Here is a 17,514-nt window from a genome sequence, read left to right on the forward strand (position 1 = left end):
GGCATTGACAAGAGCAATGACGCTACGGGGTTCCGTGAGTGCTAAACTTCTGCCCGTGAGCAGTTTGCCGACGTCATGCGGCATCCATTAGTGTTGTGTGCTGTTGCTGTGTGCATATGTCAAGTGTTGTTGCTCATGTCTATGCTCTGTGACACCTACATGAACAACAAAATAACATTGTCTAACTACAGATTGATAGAATTTCAGCACCAGTGGAACGTCATTTTATATATAGGAGGAATTTGGGCACTAATGGAACCCCAGAGTACACAAGCACATATACATCAACACCTGACATCGCCACAATCAATGGCACTTGACATATGCACACGGTACAGACGACAAATCATCAGGTGCGTACACACAATTTGGCCATTAACTGAACACTAATGACGAAAAGAAATTGGACCCAAAGAAGTTTCTTTCTTCCAAAAGTAGTCGACTTTATTGGTTTGTTTGTGTGTAACAAAAGTCCAGTCATCTGCATGCGCATATTTGCATGTATCCAGCATGTTTATTACACAATAACGAGGTACATCTAGAGAGGCAGTGCACAGGCAACAACGGGACGTCACTCCAGATACTGTAAACAGAATACTTTTTCGTCTTCCGTTTTTTTTTTTTCCAAAGGTCATTTTTATCATTGCGTTGGATTCTCAGAAGACATTTTGGATGCATCTACATAGACGTGCAGTCTTTGTCATACAAATACACATTTTGTACGGATGACAAAACCTTGGTTTTACTCGCTTTGTTTTTACAACAATGAAATTGAGAGGGAGCGTCAACATAGTGACTCTCGTATGGCAACGTTTATCTATTTCATTTGTAACAGATAATCCAACAAGTCCAAAGTGCACAGAGACCGAGTGGCACCATTCGGGCATCATTTGTATCCACATTCTAAGTTCGGACTAGGGTTGGGGGAGAGGTTGGGGGTTTGTTCGGCATCCCCCTCTTATTCTGTGTGTGCTTACATTCCTGTGCATCATACAAATGTCAAAAACATCCCATTGAAAATGAATGTTAAGAATGTCACAGTGACCTGTAAGGCAGTTGATGGGTTATTGGTGTGTAAACAAGTCTCTTTGTGACACCAGCTTCAAAGATTGCCAGACGGAATGAAATTTAGAGTTAGTAGGGAGAAAGAAAAAAAAATGTAGCCTGGACCTAATCTCGGTGGTACTCGAGCATATTTACTCAAAATATTTAAACACAGATTCGTTAAAATGTACAGTCGCTGGAACACCACTGTATGGGTCTCTATCTAACTTAAGTCCTTTTGGAACCAAAGAAGATCCTGCTCACTGATTTCTTCTTTTATACTTTCTGCCTTGCAAATAACCCAATTATGATCAAAAGTGGATTATTAAAGTGTTTAGTTAATCTTATCAGACTCTGGGGTTTGTTTTGTAGAAAAGGACCCATTTTTTTCTAGTTTGAGCATGCAAATAATTCCCTTCAGAGGGCCAAATGGAACTGAGACTTGATTGATCCATTCCGACCCAACCTTTTAGGTTGTTTTTGATAACAAAAATCAAATCTTTTTAATATTGAGTTGTGCAATTGTGCTCATTTGGTAGCTCTAGGTCAAAACAATCTTAAGACTTAATTGATTCATTTTTTAGCAAGGTTGAGGTCTGCAAATGATCAGTTTTCGGGTTGCAATAACTCCTACGAATGAGTCACGTTGCTTTAAGATTTGATTGATCCGTTTTGACCCGAATCGGCCTGAAAAATAAATGATTTTTTTTTCTAGTTGTATTGTGCATAAAACTATATATATATAGTAGGTCCAGTTGACCCCAGACTTGATACATTTTCATCAAATTTTGAAAAGACGTTTTTGATTGTTTTTCGCTCGTAAGAACCCAATTTATTTTTTGTTGATTATGGCAACTTGACCCAAAACAATCTCAACACGTCATTCTTTTTTTTTTTACTAGGGTTGAGGTGTGCAAATGATTCACTGGTTGAAAAAAACTAGTAGGTCACATTTTCTTAAGACTTAAGTGATCCATTTTGACCCAAATAAAATTTGACCCCAACTTTTTGGGTGCTTTTGCACAAAATAGCCTCATTTTGTGCTGGGCTTCGGTGACCAAGTTTTTTAACCAAATTGGGTTATTTTGACCCAACCTACCAGCACCTTAGTGGGCTGATATTGATTTTGCTATTTCACCGGATTTTAGCTAATTTTCAAGAGGACAGTTTTGAGTATAGTCCCTCCATTTGGAAATTTGACTCCGTCCAGATGGCCGCAGTAAAAGAAAAGGAATAACATGTGGACTTTGGCACTATAGCAACAGGATAATTGAGCTTGCGTAAAGTGATGAGTCACCGCAGCCATTACAGAGGCGCCGCCATCAAAATACAGTACGTCCTTTTCACAAGGGCAGACTGTTCAGGGTGTCATGAAGTTCAAAAGAGGAATGTTCTGGTCACATATGAGGCGAAGCCGGACATGGAATGAGAAAACAGTCTGCTCGTCACAGGACCTCGTTCCCCCTAGCCCCGCCCTTTTCCTCTGACCAGCTCTTCTTCAGTCCCGCACCCGCGGCCTCTTCACCAGAAGCTGTTGAATATATTTTTCAAGCTTGCCGTTCGCCAAATATCCCATGGAAGGCGGACGGTAAAACTGGTCCAGTCGGGCCGGGACTGGCGCCCGATTGGGGAAGAGGCGGTTCCTGGGATAGTAGGGCCGGCGCTGGAGAAAGGCTGGGGGTTTCTTCAAGCGAGGCTGCACCCAGTTGAGGTAGTGTTGCCTGGGCTGGATGGCCGAAGCACCGTCTCGGGAACGCTGGAGATACCGATCCAAAACCGAAACCTGTTTGGGGCCGTAGTATCGGTAGGCGGGTTTCGGCGGCGGGACGTAGACGGGGTAAAAGGACGTCTGTGCGTAAGGGTAGCGTGATAAAACCTTAACAGGCTTAGGCCACGCATACAATTGAGGGACAGGGTTGCGCCAGAAGTCCTTGCTTGGCGATTGTTCCTGGTACCAGTTCTTAAGGGGGCGGAGTGGTTGCTTGGACACAGGGAATACATGGGCGGGCATAGGTGGTACCACATCCTTCTTCTTCTTCTTCTCCACGTCGCTAATGATGTCCACCACGTCGTCAGCGGGCAGATGCAGCTTACTGGAGATCTCTATCAGCTTTTCGATGGTCTGGGGGTCGATGTCGTCGTCGTCCTGGTCTTCCTCCGATCTTTTGTCCTCTGCGGCATTTGGATACATTGATTCGTACTTCCTGCTGCTAGCGCCCCCTTGCTTGACCATGTAGCGCAGCAGCATGTCGGAGGCGATGTCAGCTAGCTTCTTCTCCTCCATTTTGGCTCGCTGCGCCTCGGCTGCCTGCCTCCTCATTTCCTCTTGCTCAGCTTTGGCCCGGACCTCCTCTTCCTCAGGACTCAATGGCTCCTCCTCCTCCTCATCCTCTTGTTCTTCTATCTCATCAGGCAGTGGCGCGTCTGCGTTTTTAAAGTCATCAACTGTGTTTCCTCTAAAGGACGGGATATTCAAGGCCTTCATGGTCTCCTCTTGGAATCGGAGTTTGTCCTTAGAAGGCTTTCCGCCTTTATTGAAGGGGATGATGTCATTGTAACTGGTGTAGCCTCGACTTTGCCTCTGGGTTGGCTCCTCCCCTGCCCCCTTGACGGGCGTATCTAAGCGAGGGAACTCCTTCATCATGGTCTCAAGGTTTTTCAGTTCTTCCGGGTTGAGTTGCTCCTCCTCGCCACCTTGATCAGGTGGCGGTGGTGCCACCTGGACAGTCTGGCTGGTGGTGCGACTGCTCACCTTCTCTGTCAAACGGTCCTCCTCTTCCTCAGCCTTCATCTTCTCCTCCTTCTCCTGAGCAGCCATCAGGAGCTCCAGCTTCAAGCGCCCGTCCCTGTCCCGTTCCTCTGGCTCCGCCACCGCCACTTGGTGGTCCTCCCGCCTACTCTCAGGCCGAGAGCGGTTGAGCGATGCCAGCAAAAGCGACGCCAGGGTTTTGGGATCCATGTCGTCAAAGAGGTCGCCACTTCCTACCACACTCTCACGGTGGCCATCTTCCGTCTGGCCTGGGGCAGCGGAGGCCCAAGTTAGGAGAAGCAGGAAGACGAGTGCACTTGGGGTGACAAGGGGACCCGTCATGACCTCTCAGATGAAAAACTCCTAAAGAAAATTCAATTAAATGATTAATTTGTCCAAACAGATTTGAGCCTTTGGTGTTGTTTGGTCGATTTAATCACATTTCCTACCATATTAACGCTGTTGCAATAATGACCATAAAGACAAATCAATTTACCCTATTTGTTCATGTATAACGCACCTTTTTTTTACCTTAAAAATAACTCAAGGTTTGGGTGTACGTAAAACACAAGGCTTCAGGGTATTACAGTATTTATGCAATGATGGATCAGTCGACATACTGTATATCGCTCACCACAATTACAATACACAGGATTCAACCAGGAATTGAACCCAGGTCGCGTCTGTGAGAGCACAGAAACCTAACCACTAGTTCACTAGTGATATACAGTAGGTGACATATGAAAAGACGTGAGATTTTATCTCATTATTACACTTATTTTTATTCAAGTCACCAGAGATAAATGTTGGAGAATGGAGAAAATACAAAGTTGGTCTTGAATCTATAAACGCAAAAAGCATTACAAGGGTTCATCTGATGTTGAATCAGACATTAAATAAATACATTGTAAATTTTGTGTACATCTTGTACAAGTTTATGTAGTCAATAAATGATCGTAATCATGGTCATGTGTATTCATCATTTTTCACATTTAATGGTTAGTTTAAGCTGAGAAAAAGTGAAAAAAAAATTCAATTCTCGTTTTTTTCAAAAATTAGGGGGCGCAGGTTATGCACAAGTGTGCGTTATACACAAATAAGTACAGTCGTGACCATTTTGTGGACATAATGAAATGAAATGATCTGCATTTATATAGCGCTTTTCAAGTCAGTGACTTCCCAAAGCGCTTCCAGTGTTCTTCACATTTCCCAATAGCGGTCTTGCAGCCATGTAAGGCGCTAACCTGCTTATTGCGGGTATTAGGGGTTCAGTGTCTTACCCAAGGACACTTTGACATGTAACACGGACGAGCCGGGATTCGAACTCGGATCCCTTGATCCCAAGACGAGCGCTCTACCTCCTGAGCTACTGCCGCCACATAAAAATTGTCCAAGCCACATAATGGAGTTCTGATTGGAAGGTTGGCGGTTAAGTGCTGCAGTGCCCCAACACCCCCTCCACACAGGTTAGAACATCGCCAGCCACTTCATTAGAAACACCAGTGCCAAAATAACCAGATTAAGAATTGGCGTCTAATATTTGACACCCACAATTTTGATGTGTGCCCAACAAGCATGATCAGGCTATTGTGGCTGAAATAAAAAATAAACAATTCTAATTAGGATGATTGTCAGCTTCTACTGATGGCGCAGTCATAGCCAATAAGTGGGGTTGTTTTGGAATAAAGAGGGGACGTCATGGTGATAATAGATTCGCTCTGATTAAAAACTGACTTCACATGCCCATAATGAAAAACATTGGTAACAAAAAATTAATATGTTTAAAATCAATTTGTTTCTTTCAAAACTTTTTCTGGTAAGCAGAAATAATTTAGCAAGCAAATGTATAGCAAAGACTTTTCTTTTTTTATTATAGAAGGCGTAGATACTCACTTGCGGTAGGAGCGCTGTGGGGGGATTCCAGCCTCCGTCACAGTCTTGTTGTCACGCTTCACAGTATACTTCCTTGAGAATTTTTTTTCCTCTCACTTTTCTTCTCTTTGATTTACTAGTTGCTGTTTTATTTTTTTATTTTCTTGAATAGATTTTCCTATTATCTTTGGATTCCAGAGGCAGGACGGATTCCTCGTCTCCCTCCGTGTCTGTTTTCAGCACCGCGGACAGCGTCAGAGCATCTTATACCCGCCCACCCGGGCCACGTGACACATGCGTCAAGCACCCCCATTGACGTCACTGGCCTTAGTTCCATTCACAAGGAATTTCCACGGAGCCCCCTTCCCGCCCACGCGACCACCCGCCCGCCCCGATCAATGAGCTGCAGTGCTGCTGCGGCCAAATGAATTTGCGGCGCAAGCACATCGATCTCAAACACGAGTCAAGGGAAAAGTCAAGATGCATTTATGAAAACTCTTTTTGGGGAAAGCACATTTCATAAAAGTATTTTTTAAATGTTTTTTTTTTTTTTTTTTACAAAACGCTTTAAGTGCTATGGTAGACATTTTGATTCATGCCAGACGGCTGTTTGGCCTCTTGGCCGTAGATGACACTACAGTGACTAACCACAGATCATTCTGTTAGTTACCTGATCACAGACACACACATGAACCCAAAAAACAAATAATGGGCCCACAAGACCATACAGTATTTTCCAGACTATAAAGGCACACCTGAAAATCCCTCAATCGGACAGATATCTGAAAGTGCGCCATTAATCTTCTCGTCTTAATAACCTGGTGAGGAATAAACCGGTGAGGAAGGCGGGCTCTGTTGTGGTCACAGAGCTGGACAGCCTGACAACTGTAGCTGAGAAACGGGCACTAAAAAAGCTGTGGTCAATCATAGACATACCATCACAACCAACTACACAGCATCATCTCGAAACGGAAGAGCACCTTCAGCGACAGACTGCTGTCACAGTCTTGTTCCACGGACAGACTGAGGAGATAATTTCTTCCTCATGCCATGAGGCTCTTTAACTCCAACCGGGGGAGTAAAAGCTCACATTAAACCCCACCCCCACATTTGCATATTACCCCTATTTTAATTACAGTGTGTATTTTATGTCGCACTATTTAAATACTCTATATCAACACGTTATATTGGGTATTTCTGTATTCTATTTCTTTTATTTTATTATTATTTTCAACACAAGGATACTGCTGGAAGTGTTAATTTCCCTACGGGATGAATAAAGTATCTATCTAATGATCGATCTATCTAATCCAGTATGCTTTATATCCTACACTGGAATGTACAGTGGATAAAATTGGAAATGCATAGTTACAATCAAATGATCCTTCACACGATGAACATTATGTTAATTGTGTGTTGTTAAAAGGAAACAAAAGAGAAGCACAGATGGTTCGACAGTACAGTAGCGCCAATGCCAAATTTTGAATGTTTTTTGCAAATCATCTTTTGTTGCTTTGGAAAAGAATTGTCCATACGTATGACTGGTACTGTGATGACTTGAATGAAGATTTTTGTTTATGGTAACGCTCGTACAAAATTGCGTTCTCTAGAGTCTTGTAGTAATCGTGAAATGACACTGCATGAGGTAACTTTCCGCCTTTGAGAAACATACAGAGTGGTCTTCGAGTGCCCTCTTGTGGTTAAGATATTAATTGTTTGTTGCTGAAAGGAAACAAAAAAATGCGCAAAACTGTGACGATAGGTCAGATGCGAACTTTCGAACACTCACTGCAAATCCTCTTTTGTTGTTGGTTTGAACCGCACAGGAAGCATTTATGAATAAATGAATTAACTTTAGCAGGGAAACTGGCAAATGTCATAATAATGTGTGTTTACTATTAAGATTAAATTAATGCGCCTAATATATCACAAAAAGAAATTTATGGGGAGTCGCCTAATAATATGGTGAACCTTATAGTGCAGAAATACAGTAATTAGATCTAAGATTCGCTGTATACTACCATGACACACAACGCATAATTCGGAAGGCAAAAACACCAGTTTTTACAAATATACATATTAAAAAACTGTCAAATGAGTCATAAACTCACAATATATAAAAATATTGCTTCTTCTGGGAATAAGAGTGGATTTAAGACATAGGTGGCCAAGACATGTCTGCATATAATTCTACCACACGGACAACAATATGTGATGTAAGAGATCGCGACTGCATAAGCGCAGTTGACTTTTAGTGGACATGAATTAAAAAAAAAACACCAGGCCCAACTAAAGTGAACTTTGGGATAATGGATCACAGCCGCACGACTGCCGCTCACGATTAGATAAACAGGAAGACAAAAAAAGTCGTTGGGCCCAACAAAAAGGCGCTCTGGGGCCTCCCCTCGCATCAATATGTGATCGGGAATAACGGATTGCGCAATATTTTTCAACCTGGGACCCACTGCGAAGTACAATGCAGAAAGTAGCGAGGGATTACAGTATTGGTTTAGTCGGAATTGTTCTTTTTTGTTACTTTTCATCCATAATTTGTATGCGAGGGAAAAAACGGCTATGATAGTCATAGGCAAGGTGGGGGGGTAGCATCATGCACCCAATTTTTTTTGTTGTTTCTAATTGTTCGTGTAGCATACCAACTTTCAACAACTGAAAGAGGCTTCCTTCAAGTACATGAGTAAGTGCATAATTACTTTGGTATAAGCACCAACAGCATCAAGCAAAAATGATATAGTGATTTCATAATAAGAATGGCAAGGGTGAGAGGCATTTGGGGGTAATCCATTAAATGCTAGTGTTTAATTCCTACCAACTTTGTACTTCAGTATCAAATCTGCTAGTTGCCTAAACGTATCCAAAATAATCCCAAATTTTGTAAGGTAACCATTTGTTAATTTACCTAATCAATGCACTTTTGGCTGGTGAATCTAGCCTCCATGTTGCATTTATTATGATACAAATCCCTCAGAAGGTGTCGCATTCCTGTCCATCTTCACAGCTTTGTTTTCATTTTCCATCAATCTGGAGTCTGTCAACAAGAACGAACTTGCACGAGCATTATGAACGTGCTCAGGAGAGGATGCAATGAGGACACAAGCTGGAGGCTTCAGCAATGAGTAAAAAAAAATCTCCAATTTCCACACAGCTCCTTTAAAGGTCGGGTGCATAGTTTGAGGTGTCCTTAAAAGTTCAAAAGTAAATTCTTTCTCTATTGAGTATGTGTTGTCAATGCCCAACTGAATTCAAAGAGCCTTTATATTTTTTCTACTGCGCCTATCTGCCTATAGCTTACTTTTATCATCAATGTTCTGGCCACAAAGCTCATTACATTTAAGGAAAGGAGGACGGAGGTGTGCACAGGGCCAGAGCGATATCACATGTGTGGTAGTGGTTTTCTTTCATTCCAGGATGAAAATGGTGAAATTACGAAAAGGACTGTTTCAAATACAGTCTCAATGTCGACCTAAACCCCAAAAAAGAGGGAACAATAAGAGTTTATTCGAGCTCATTTAAGCTGTTATTATTTCAGCCAGAGGAAGCCACTAGCAATTATAATATTTTGAGGGTACATACTAAGATCGAGCGATATGGGTCTATCAGGGCCGATATTGATTTTTAGTATTAAGAGGCCAATAACCCATAATTGGAGCCAATTTGCTGTAAAAGCTTAAAAATTGGCGCAAGCAATGTTTAATAATACAAAAATACACCAATAATATTTGTTGAGAATTCAAATAAAACTAATAACGCTCTGAAACCTTTTACACTAAATTTGGATGAAATAAAAACGGTGTTGTTCACAATGGTTCCCTGGTTACAGCAATCAGTGAACAACTGCGTGCAATACACAGGCATTATAATAAGACTACTATTGCACACTATAAACAGCTTACTTGTGAGCAAATAGTCGTAAATACTACAGCCTTTTAATACATTGGGTCGCATCTAGTGTTGTTGTCTGTCAATTCCCAAATATTGGTGCCAATAATCGGGCCGCCCGATAATCGGTCGACCTCGATCACATACACGTTCATGCATACAAACACAAAAAAGCCAAGCCCATCCTTGTAAAAAGATCCGATTCTCTTGAAATCGTTTATTGTACTGTTAAAAAACGGCAATGCACACCTGTTAAAACATCAAACATTTGTGTCTCTCCACAAACGACTTATTACAAATACATCGGTGACTACCTTCCTAAATTAGACAAAAAAGTGAGCCGAGACTTCCGACAGCTGATCCAAACAGGCACACATGGGAATTTCAATCAAGCCAATAAGGATTTATATATTTAAAAAGAAACAAATATGCAAGCAGGATTCCCAAAAAGTGACATCACCTGCCCACCCCCAAACGCCCCGAAACAAACACTCATGTTGCAGTACAATAATTACTTTTTGTACCCCCAAAAAATACATTAATCAAGTGCAGCCAGATATAAAGCAAAGATATATAGCGCGATTGAAGAAAAAGCTGCGCCGCTGAGTGTAAGACCAAACAATTTAAGTGCTTGGAAAATTCCAGACCTACAGGAATTATTTGGCACCAAGCTAGACAATATTTTGGGTCAGTAAAAAAAATGACAACATTTGGGTAAAATACATCGATATTCCGTTTCTTAACAAATACAGTAATCCCTCGTTATGGTGGGTTACCTTCCAAAAAAGGCCTGGGATAGGCGAAATCCATACGAACTATAGTATTTTTACAATTATTATACAATTTAATACGCTATTATACAATAAAACAATAGAACAAACCCCCTTTACAGGATGAAGCATTCCTTTAACAAATAAAAGTACCGCGTATATGTCTTCCTTTTTTACAAATAACTATTGTTATATGAGTGGGGAGACTCTTTCAGAATGCAGAGTACAATGCCATTACATTAGATAGCAAAACCGTGAAAAGCGAAGAGCATTACAACGAGGGATTACTGCATTTTCGGGACTTGTGCAATAAAATCCAAATTTGGGTCGTTGCAAAGAACACGAATCTTTGGGTTTGGTTTAAAAAAAAAAAAAAAAAAAAAAAAAAAACATTTTGGTACTTGTTATAAATTTAGTGGTGTTTCATACTAAGGTTTTTTTACTAAGGTTTTTTAAGGTTGTGTCTCATTATTTTGCATGAAATGACCAATTCTTGTGATCTTTGTTTTGAATAAAATGACCCGATTGACAGTTTTGTTTTGCGGAAGATGATAACATTGGGTTATTTATTAAATCAACCCAAGTAGTTATTGGGTTATTTTTGACCCAACTTTTTAGGCTGTCAGTGGCTGTTGGTTTGCACATAGTGAAGGTTGCCGATTAATCGACAATCCAGGTTGTTTTCCTAACAAGTCATTGATAAGTTTATCATCAATATAATTATTTTTTTTAAATAGGTACCAATTGTTTTCTTTTAAGTTCAAAACAAATAGTGCCCCCCTCCAAGGTGCTCATTTAAATATTTACAATTATCAAGCATGAGTGCCTACTCATGGTAAACAAAGAAAAAAACAACTTAATTTATCAGAAAAACTAAATTCAAATCTTTTTTTATAAACACTTCTGGGGCATTTATTTTACATTACATGAGCCTCACCAAGCGGGAGCTGACATGATTGCCGGCCATCTTGCCACTACAGGTACCCCCCAAAAAATTCCGTATGGTTGGGCAAAGAAGTAAAGAATTATGGTGCCGTTTAGTCTCTTTTAGTCTGTGTAGGTTTTATTCCTCCTGGAACTTCTATCACTTGTTTTTGGTTGCAGGACAAGATACAGAGACGTCTAGTAGTCAAATAACACACACTGTCCCTTGAAAGAAGGTCTTGATAACAGCTGGTACTAGACAATGATTACTGCCTGTATCCCAAAGTGAAAAGCATCGCTCCCTTTTGCAGGAAATCCCATTTTGGTTGTTTTAAGAACATGTGTACTCTTCGCCTGCTCGTCACTGACAAAAAAAGCTGCCGACGTCATCTCACTGGGTAAAATTCTGGCGACGTCTTTGGTTCCTTATTCCCGACATTGCTCGCTGCCGGCCACTCATGACTGCGTGCACGATGTCAGAATTGTCACACAGAAAAAGAAACAACCGACTTTTGGTCTTCTCGTATTGGAGCTAAGGTCAACATGTACTGGAGTTAGCCCCTGTTTGCTAGCGGCACGTACATTTCTGCATCACTCTCTTACTGATAAAAACACAGACAAACCGTGTGTGCTCCCACACACAAACACACTCACACAAAGTTGTCATGGAGAGGCTCGTACCCGGGCACTGCGTCTCGGTCTCCAAACCACATAAGACACACACAAGCGGAGTTCAGTCCCGTCCGACCCTACGCCAAGCCCATTTCCTCCAGGACGCTCCTGGGAGACTCATCCTCCTGCCAGGTGGGACGCAAAAATGCTGTATGTAAGATGGTGGCAGTAAGAGGCAAAAATAGATTTTAGAAATAAATAAATGGACCTCCTGCAATATGTCGGACTGCTCGATGGCTTTGAGGACGCTCTTCTTGGATGTGTCCTGGATCTCTCCTCCCATCAGGAATTCGTCCAGGATAAAATAAGCCTTCTCAAAATTGAAGATGATGTCCAGCTCGCACACCTGAGCAGGAGAATGTGTCACTCCAAAGAGATGCTAGCAGGGATGTGCATACAACCGTAAAAGTCTCTCGCTCTCACTCAGTCACGAGACTCACACTGCCAAAGTATTTATCCAAGAGTTCGACAAAGCGGTGGATGACTTCGAGCGTGATGAGCTCATTGTCGTGCTCCTCCACGGCGCAGCAAAAATACAAGCTAGCGTACCTGTGCCAAGCAAAATTGCAGAGAGATCTTTCTGGGACCCAGATTTAATATCAAAAGTTGCACAAAAACAAACCCTCGCGTTTACCTCTTGTAGACAATCTTGAGGTCCCTCCATTCCAAGAAGCTGCACATTTTGGGCTTGCGGGCAAGTACGATCTGCATGAGCTCCCTGACCATCTTCTTCTTGTCGCGCTCCGCCGTGGCCGTGTACCATTTCTGAAGACGCAGCTTGCCCTGCCGACTGAACAGCAGCATGAAACGCATCTGGCAGAAAAAAACATGAGAACATTTTTAAGATCACATTAATCATTCCATAAATGAAAACCCCTAAGAGTGGCACAATGGCTCTTCAATGTTCTGCTGCACTCCCAACTTAGACCAGTAACCAAGCATCCATCCATCCATTATCTGCACCGCTTATCCTCAGTAGGGTCACGGGGGTGCTGGAGCCCATCCCAGCCATCTTTGGACAGTGCAAGCCAATCGCAGGGCCCACAGGGACAGACAATTTGCTCGCTCGCTCATTCACACCTAGGGACAATTTGGACCAGCCAATTGACTTGACATGCATGTTTTTTGAATGTGGGAGGAAACCGGAGTGCCTGGAGGAAACCCACGCAAGCACGGGGAGAACACAGGAAGGTTGGTAGCTGGATTTGAACCCATGACCTTAGAACTGTGCCGCACACGCGCTAAGCACTGCTCCGCCATGCTGCCCTAACCAAGCATTACCTTGTAAATATTGGTCTATTTGTCTTATGTAAAGATTGATTGATGTGGGTTTTTTCAGGGCCGATACCGATTATTAGTATTAAGTCGAGGCTGATAACAGATACTTGGAACACACATTAATATGCTGTTAAAGTTTAAAAATTTGAGTTTTAATTTTTTAATAATGCAAAAAGAAACAAAGGAGAATTGTTTTTAAATTCAAATGAAACCTTTACTGCTCTTTCAAATCATTTTCAGTAATTAAATTAGAATTTCAACACAACTAAAATGACTATTCCTTCACATAGACCAAAAAACCAACAGAGCAGGAAATAAAGTTAGGCTTCGCAGCAACTCGAACGAAGGTACATAAAAACTAAAATAGCTCCCAGATTATTTTTACAATAAATAAATAAATACATAAAAATAATTCAATACAACCAAAATGACTTAACTTAAAACAAGTGCATTGAAATTTCAATGGAGCTGGTGAATTGAAAAGTGGGCACTCCTGCTTTAGAGCAAGATTTGTAAACTAATGTTATGGTAACCGCTGATCAATCAGGCTTCCACTATAGCGTTCTTTTTATGCTCTCCCACAAATACAAACACACACGCTTGATTGGCGAACTAATGTTATATATAATAAGAGCTAATATATCAGTCTCCAATTGAACGTTTATCAGCTAAATCCAAGTTTGCTACACTTTTGACACAATCTCTTAATCACACACAGGTTTTACTACCACGGACTTTTAAAAATTCCAAAATTATCAATGGTCTGGGCTTACAGGCATGTCATGACTCCGAAGCTAGCTGAGCTGCCTTCAACTTCTAATGATATTCTTCCTGCTTCAGTGGCTTAGTCGTTTATCCAATTAGAAGGCACAGAGTGGGTAGCGTGTGAAACAGAATGCAGGCGGGAAGGCTCGTCTGTATCTGAGCCTAAATAATCGGCCTATCAACTAAAGAAAAATGCAGATACCATGAGCTGTCAAAATAACAATTATCAGCGCTGATAATTGGTCGACCTCAAATCGTATTACTTGATTGTATTTTTTGCCTGGAAGGATGTCAATTAACTTCTTTTGTATTAACCCTGAAAGACCTGTAATCTTAATTATTGGTCCAGCTCAATGTTGTAACTTGTTCTCCAACACCGCTCTGAACAATGACAAATGCAGTATCACCACGAAGTCAAATATTTAGCTATCACATTTGAACCTAATCAATTGTTTCAGCTACTAGTATGGAATATTTGAAGAATAGCATTTGTCTGTCTTTGCAACACTGCAACGATTCACCTCAAGCTGTCTCTGATGCCAAGATTATAATTAGTGCTTTTGTTACCTCCCGTCTTGATGACTTTAATATACTACTCTCAGGTCTCCTGATGTCTAGCATTGAAAGATTGCAGCTAGTGCAAAATGCCACAGGGAGGCTTTTGATTAGCACAATAAAGTTTAATCATATGACCTCATTTTTAGCTGACCTGCATTGGCTCCCTATTAGTTTAAGATGTGGTTTTAGGGTTATGTTGGTAACATACAACATTTTGCGTTAACAAGGTTTCGACATCTTGAGGCAAGTTAAATTCAAGCCTGTTTCAGACCATCTAATAATATTCAAGGATCCGCAGGAACTTTGATTAACTATCGCCCTTTTGTATTTATAAAGTAATTGCCTCCTATGTTCTTGCTTGGAGCCTTCATCCAGAAAATACTGGTATACTCATGATTCCAAGAGCCAAGAAGAAATCTGCAGGCTCGAGAGCGTTCTCCATTCAGGCCATGGTGCTGTGAAATGTTCTGCTATTTCAGAGGAAGTGTTTAAATCTATGCTTAAGATGCTCTTATTTTCTAAGGTTTGTGAGTGATAATGACCTCATTATCTTGTTTTATTGTTATTGAGGGAGAAGGATGAGCCTAAATTTCTCACAGTGCATGCATTTCAAGCCATTGTACCAGGACTTGGACCTAATGTATGCTTCATCGGTCAAGATTTTGGGGCAGGAAGCTGTCAACTGGAAATCCTGTTATTAACTATATTTAACGTTGATGACAGTTTATTGTTTACTGATGCCTGGTCATCCTAGAAGGGGGATTACCTCAAGCTTTCCAATTTTCCTCAAGCTTTCCCATTTTCCTCATGCTGGGGAGCTTTTTCCTGCCCTTATGTAGGTTTCACATTAGGGGACATTGCAATGGCGGTCGGTAAAGACTTCAGGGACTTTTAATGATTAATGGCCATATAAATAAATATGACTTGACTTGAAAGATTGTAAAGGTCACGTGGGATCGGCAATCAGAAAAGATTCTTGTACCCAAATTGAATTTAGCGCACTGCCATTATTTCAAACCAAATTTCGTCGGGACAACTTATTTAGTATAAACATTGTCATTATTTACTTTTTAATATTTGCCAATTCACCCTAAATTTGAAATTTTAGTTGGTCTTTTCTGAAATGTTTATCATTTAGTGCCACGTATAGTCACGTTACAAGTACAGTAATGTTCAAGAAGTAGTTATAAATTACATTAAGGCGATTCCAATTCTATGTTCTGGAAGGGGAATTAACTCATTTTTGCCTCCTCTTTGAGATGTCTCATTCTCCTCATGGGATTTTTTTGTTTTTTCCCTTACTCTTGTGTAGGTTTATGCAATTGTGTGTCGCAATTGCGGGCCCTGAGACTCTGTTCAAAAGCTAGACAAAGAAATTGGACATGATGAAAAACTTTCATTTACACTCACGACAGATTTAACTCATCACTTTAAAATGTAGCCATTGGAAGCTTAATAGTGTCAAAATGTTCCGAGTTGATTTTTGTATGCTACCAGATGTCAGGTGGAGGTAGGGCAGGTATCCTGCCGTTCACTTCCTGGTAACTTGCTAGCATTAGCTGGGCGCGTAATGTCGCCTTTCAGGACGAAAACTTACCATATTCTTCAATTGTTTTCGACCTATACCAAAACGTTGAAGAGCAACTCCGCGTGGAAAAAGTCCCCAGTGATGCGGTTAATGTTGCCGCTTCATGTCTGTTGAGTCCACATCATCACACCGCCAGGGAATCGCAAGTGGTCGCCCGTTTAGCCCAGCCGGGTTAAACTCACACTGAGCATGCGCGCCTTTCCTTCTTCGGGTCTGGACGAGCGGTTAACTCATTGACGTATGGTATGAGCGCCTTGTGCTGGACAACTTTATTACTGCATACTATGTAGGTTATACATGTACAACCTCAACAAAAAGTATGGAATCCATACCTGTCAACCTCCACGGTTCTATGTCCTTGCAAACTGTCGTATTTTCCCTTACAAAGTACAAAATAATTTTACACCATATTTTTTTTCCAGACGTGTTTATCTATGTAGTTTAACATGTTATATTGTACACGTGTTTCGTTATATCATATATATTGTTAATTAACATTTTGTTGGGAGATACTGAGTTGTTCGACATGAATGAGGTTTATTATAAAAAAAAAGTTAAAAAATTAAGTAGCTTGGAAGTTCATTGTAGAAGGAAAAAATATATGCAAATATAATCAAGTAGAATAATACATTCTTATTCAAATTATTAATTCATTTTCTGCATTAAATTATTGTTGGTAATATACTGTTAAAGGGATAACTGCAAATGTGTCTTTTTTTCATTTTGTCCCTTTATACTTCCTTTTTTTCTTAACTTCTTTATGCAACATAATAATTTGTAATATAATGCATCATAGCAAGTGAGCCGTTTAAGAGCCGGCTCTCTTTAATGAGTTGAGCTAAAAAAGCCGGTTCTCTAAAAAGAGACGGACTTCCTTTCACTATATAACTACCACATGAAATCCGATGCTGCATACGCATGCGCACAGTAGCATCAAACCGCTTGCTTCGTTTGCAACGAAAAAAAAACATACCGAGATAGAGGCTTCCGCGGCGAACTCTAATGACTTGATTGATTTGCCGTTTCGTGATAATCAGTGTATACCGGATGGTACCCATAATTGACAAATTTGAGTTTTTCCGTACAGATTTTCTTGTACGTCGTTCATGTCTTAAAATGCATAATAAACATACTTTGTACGGCAAAAACGTGCAGGTTGACAGGTATGCGGTGCTGTATCTGAGTCAGATCAGGGGGCTTCTCTTGCCGCTAAAAACCACTACTATTTTGTGTGGGAGAGCAAACCCTAACCACAAAAAAAAACCCGAAAAGGGATGGGCGCCACCAGGCTGTACTTGCCCAAGTCACACCACAGGAAGTGGTACCCCTACAACCCAGGCAGTTAACGGATCCAGGACAAAAATTTGTTATACAGCGTCCATAATACCAAATGATCA

General features: G+C 41.0%; 2 protein-coding genes across 2 annotated transcripts; both read right to left on the reverse strand.

Annotated features, from left to right (window-relative positions):
* Positions 1-418: 418 nt before the first annotated feature.
* Positions 419-5,953, reverse strand: vgf (VGF nerve growth factor inducible). The gene is made up of 2 exons (XM_088346884.1): positions 5,687-5,953; positions 419-4,156 (listed from the first exon to the last, which is right to left on the reverse strand). The coding sequence occupies exon 2, from the start codon at positions 4,133-4,135 to the stop codon at positions 2,543-2,545; it is 1,593 nt and encodes a 530-aa protein (XP_088203010.1). The 5' UTR covers positions 4,136-4,156; positions 5,687-5,953; the 3' UTR covers positions 419-2,542.
* Positions 5,954-9,747: 3,794 nt separating this feature from the next.
* On the reverse strand, positions 9,748-16,300 carry ap1s1 (adaptor related protein complex 1 subunit sigma 1). The gene is made up of 5 exons (XM_088346885.1): positions 16,127-16,300; positions 12,563-12,741; positions 12,369-12,477; positions 12,137-12,274; positions 9,748-12,053 (listed from the first exon to the last, which is right to left on the reverse strand). The coding sequence occupies exons 1-5, from the start codon at positions 16,127-16,129 to the stop codon at positions 12,006-12,008; spliced, it is 477 nt and encodes a 158-aa protein (XP_088203011.1). The 5' UTR covers positions 16,130-16,300; the 3' UTR covers positions 9,748-12,005.
* Positions 16,301-17,514: the final 1,214 nt, after the last annotated feature.

The sequence above is a fragment of the Urocampus carinirostris genome, chromosome 11 (genome assembly GCF_059441175.1).
Source record: "Urocampus carinirostris isolate Australia breed hairy pipefish chromosome 11, RoL_Ucar_1.0, whole genome shotgun sequence".
Lineage (NCBI taxonomy): Eukaryota > Metazoa > Chordata > Actinopteri > Syngnathiformes > Syngnathidae > Urocampus > Urocampus carinirostris.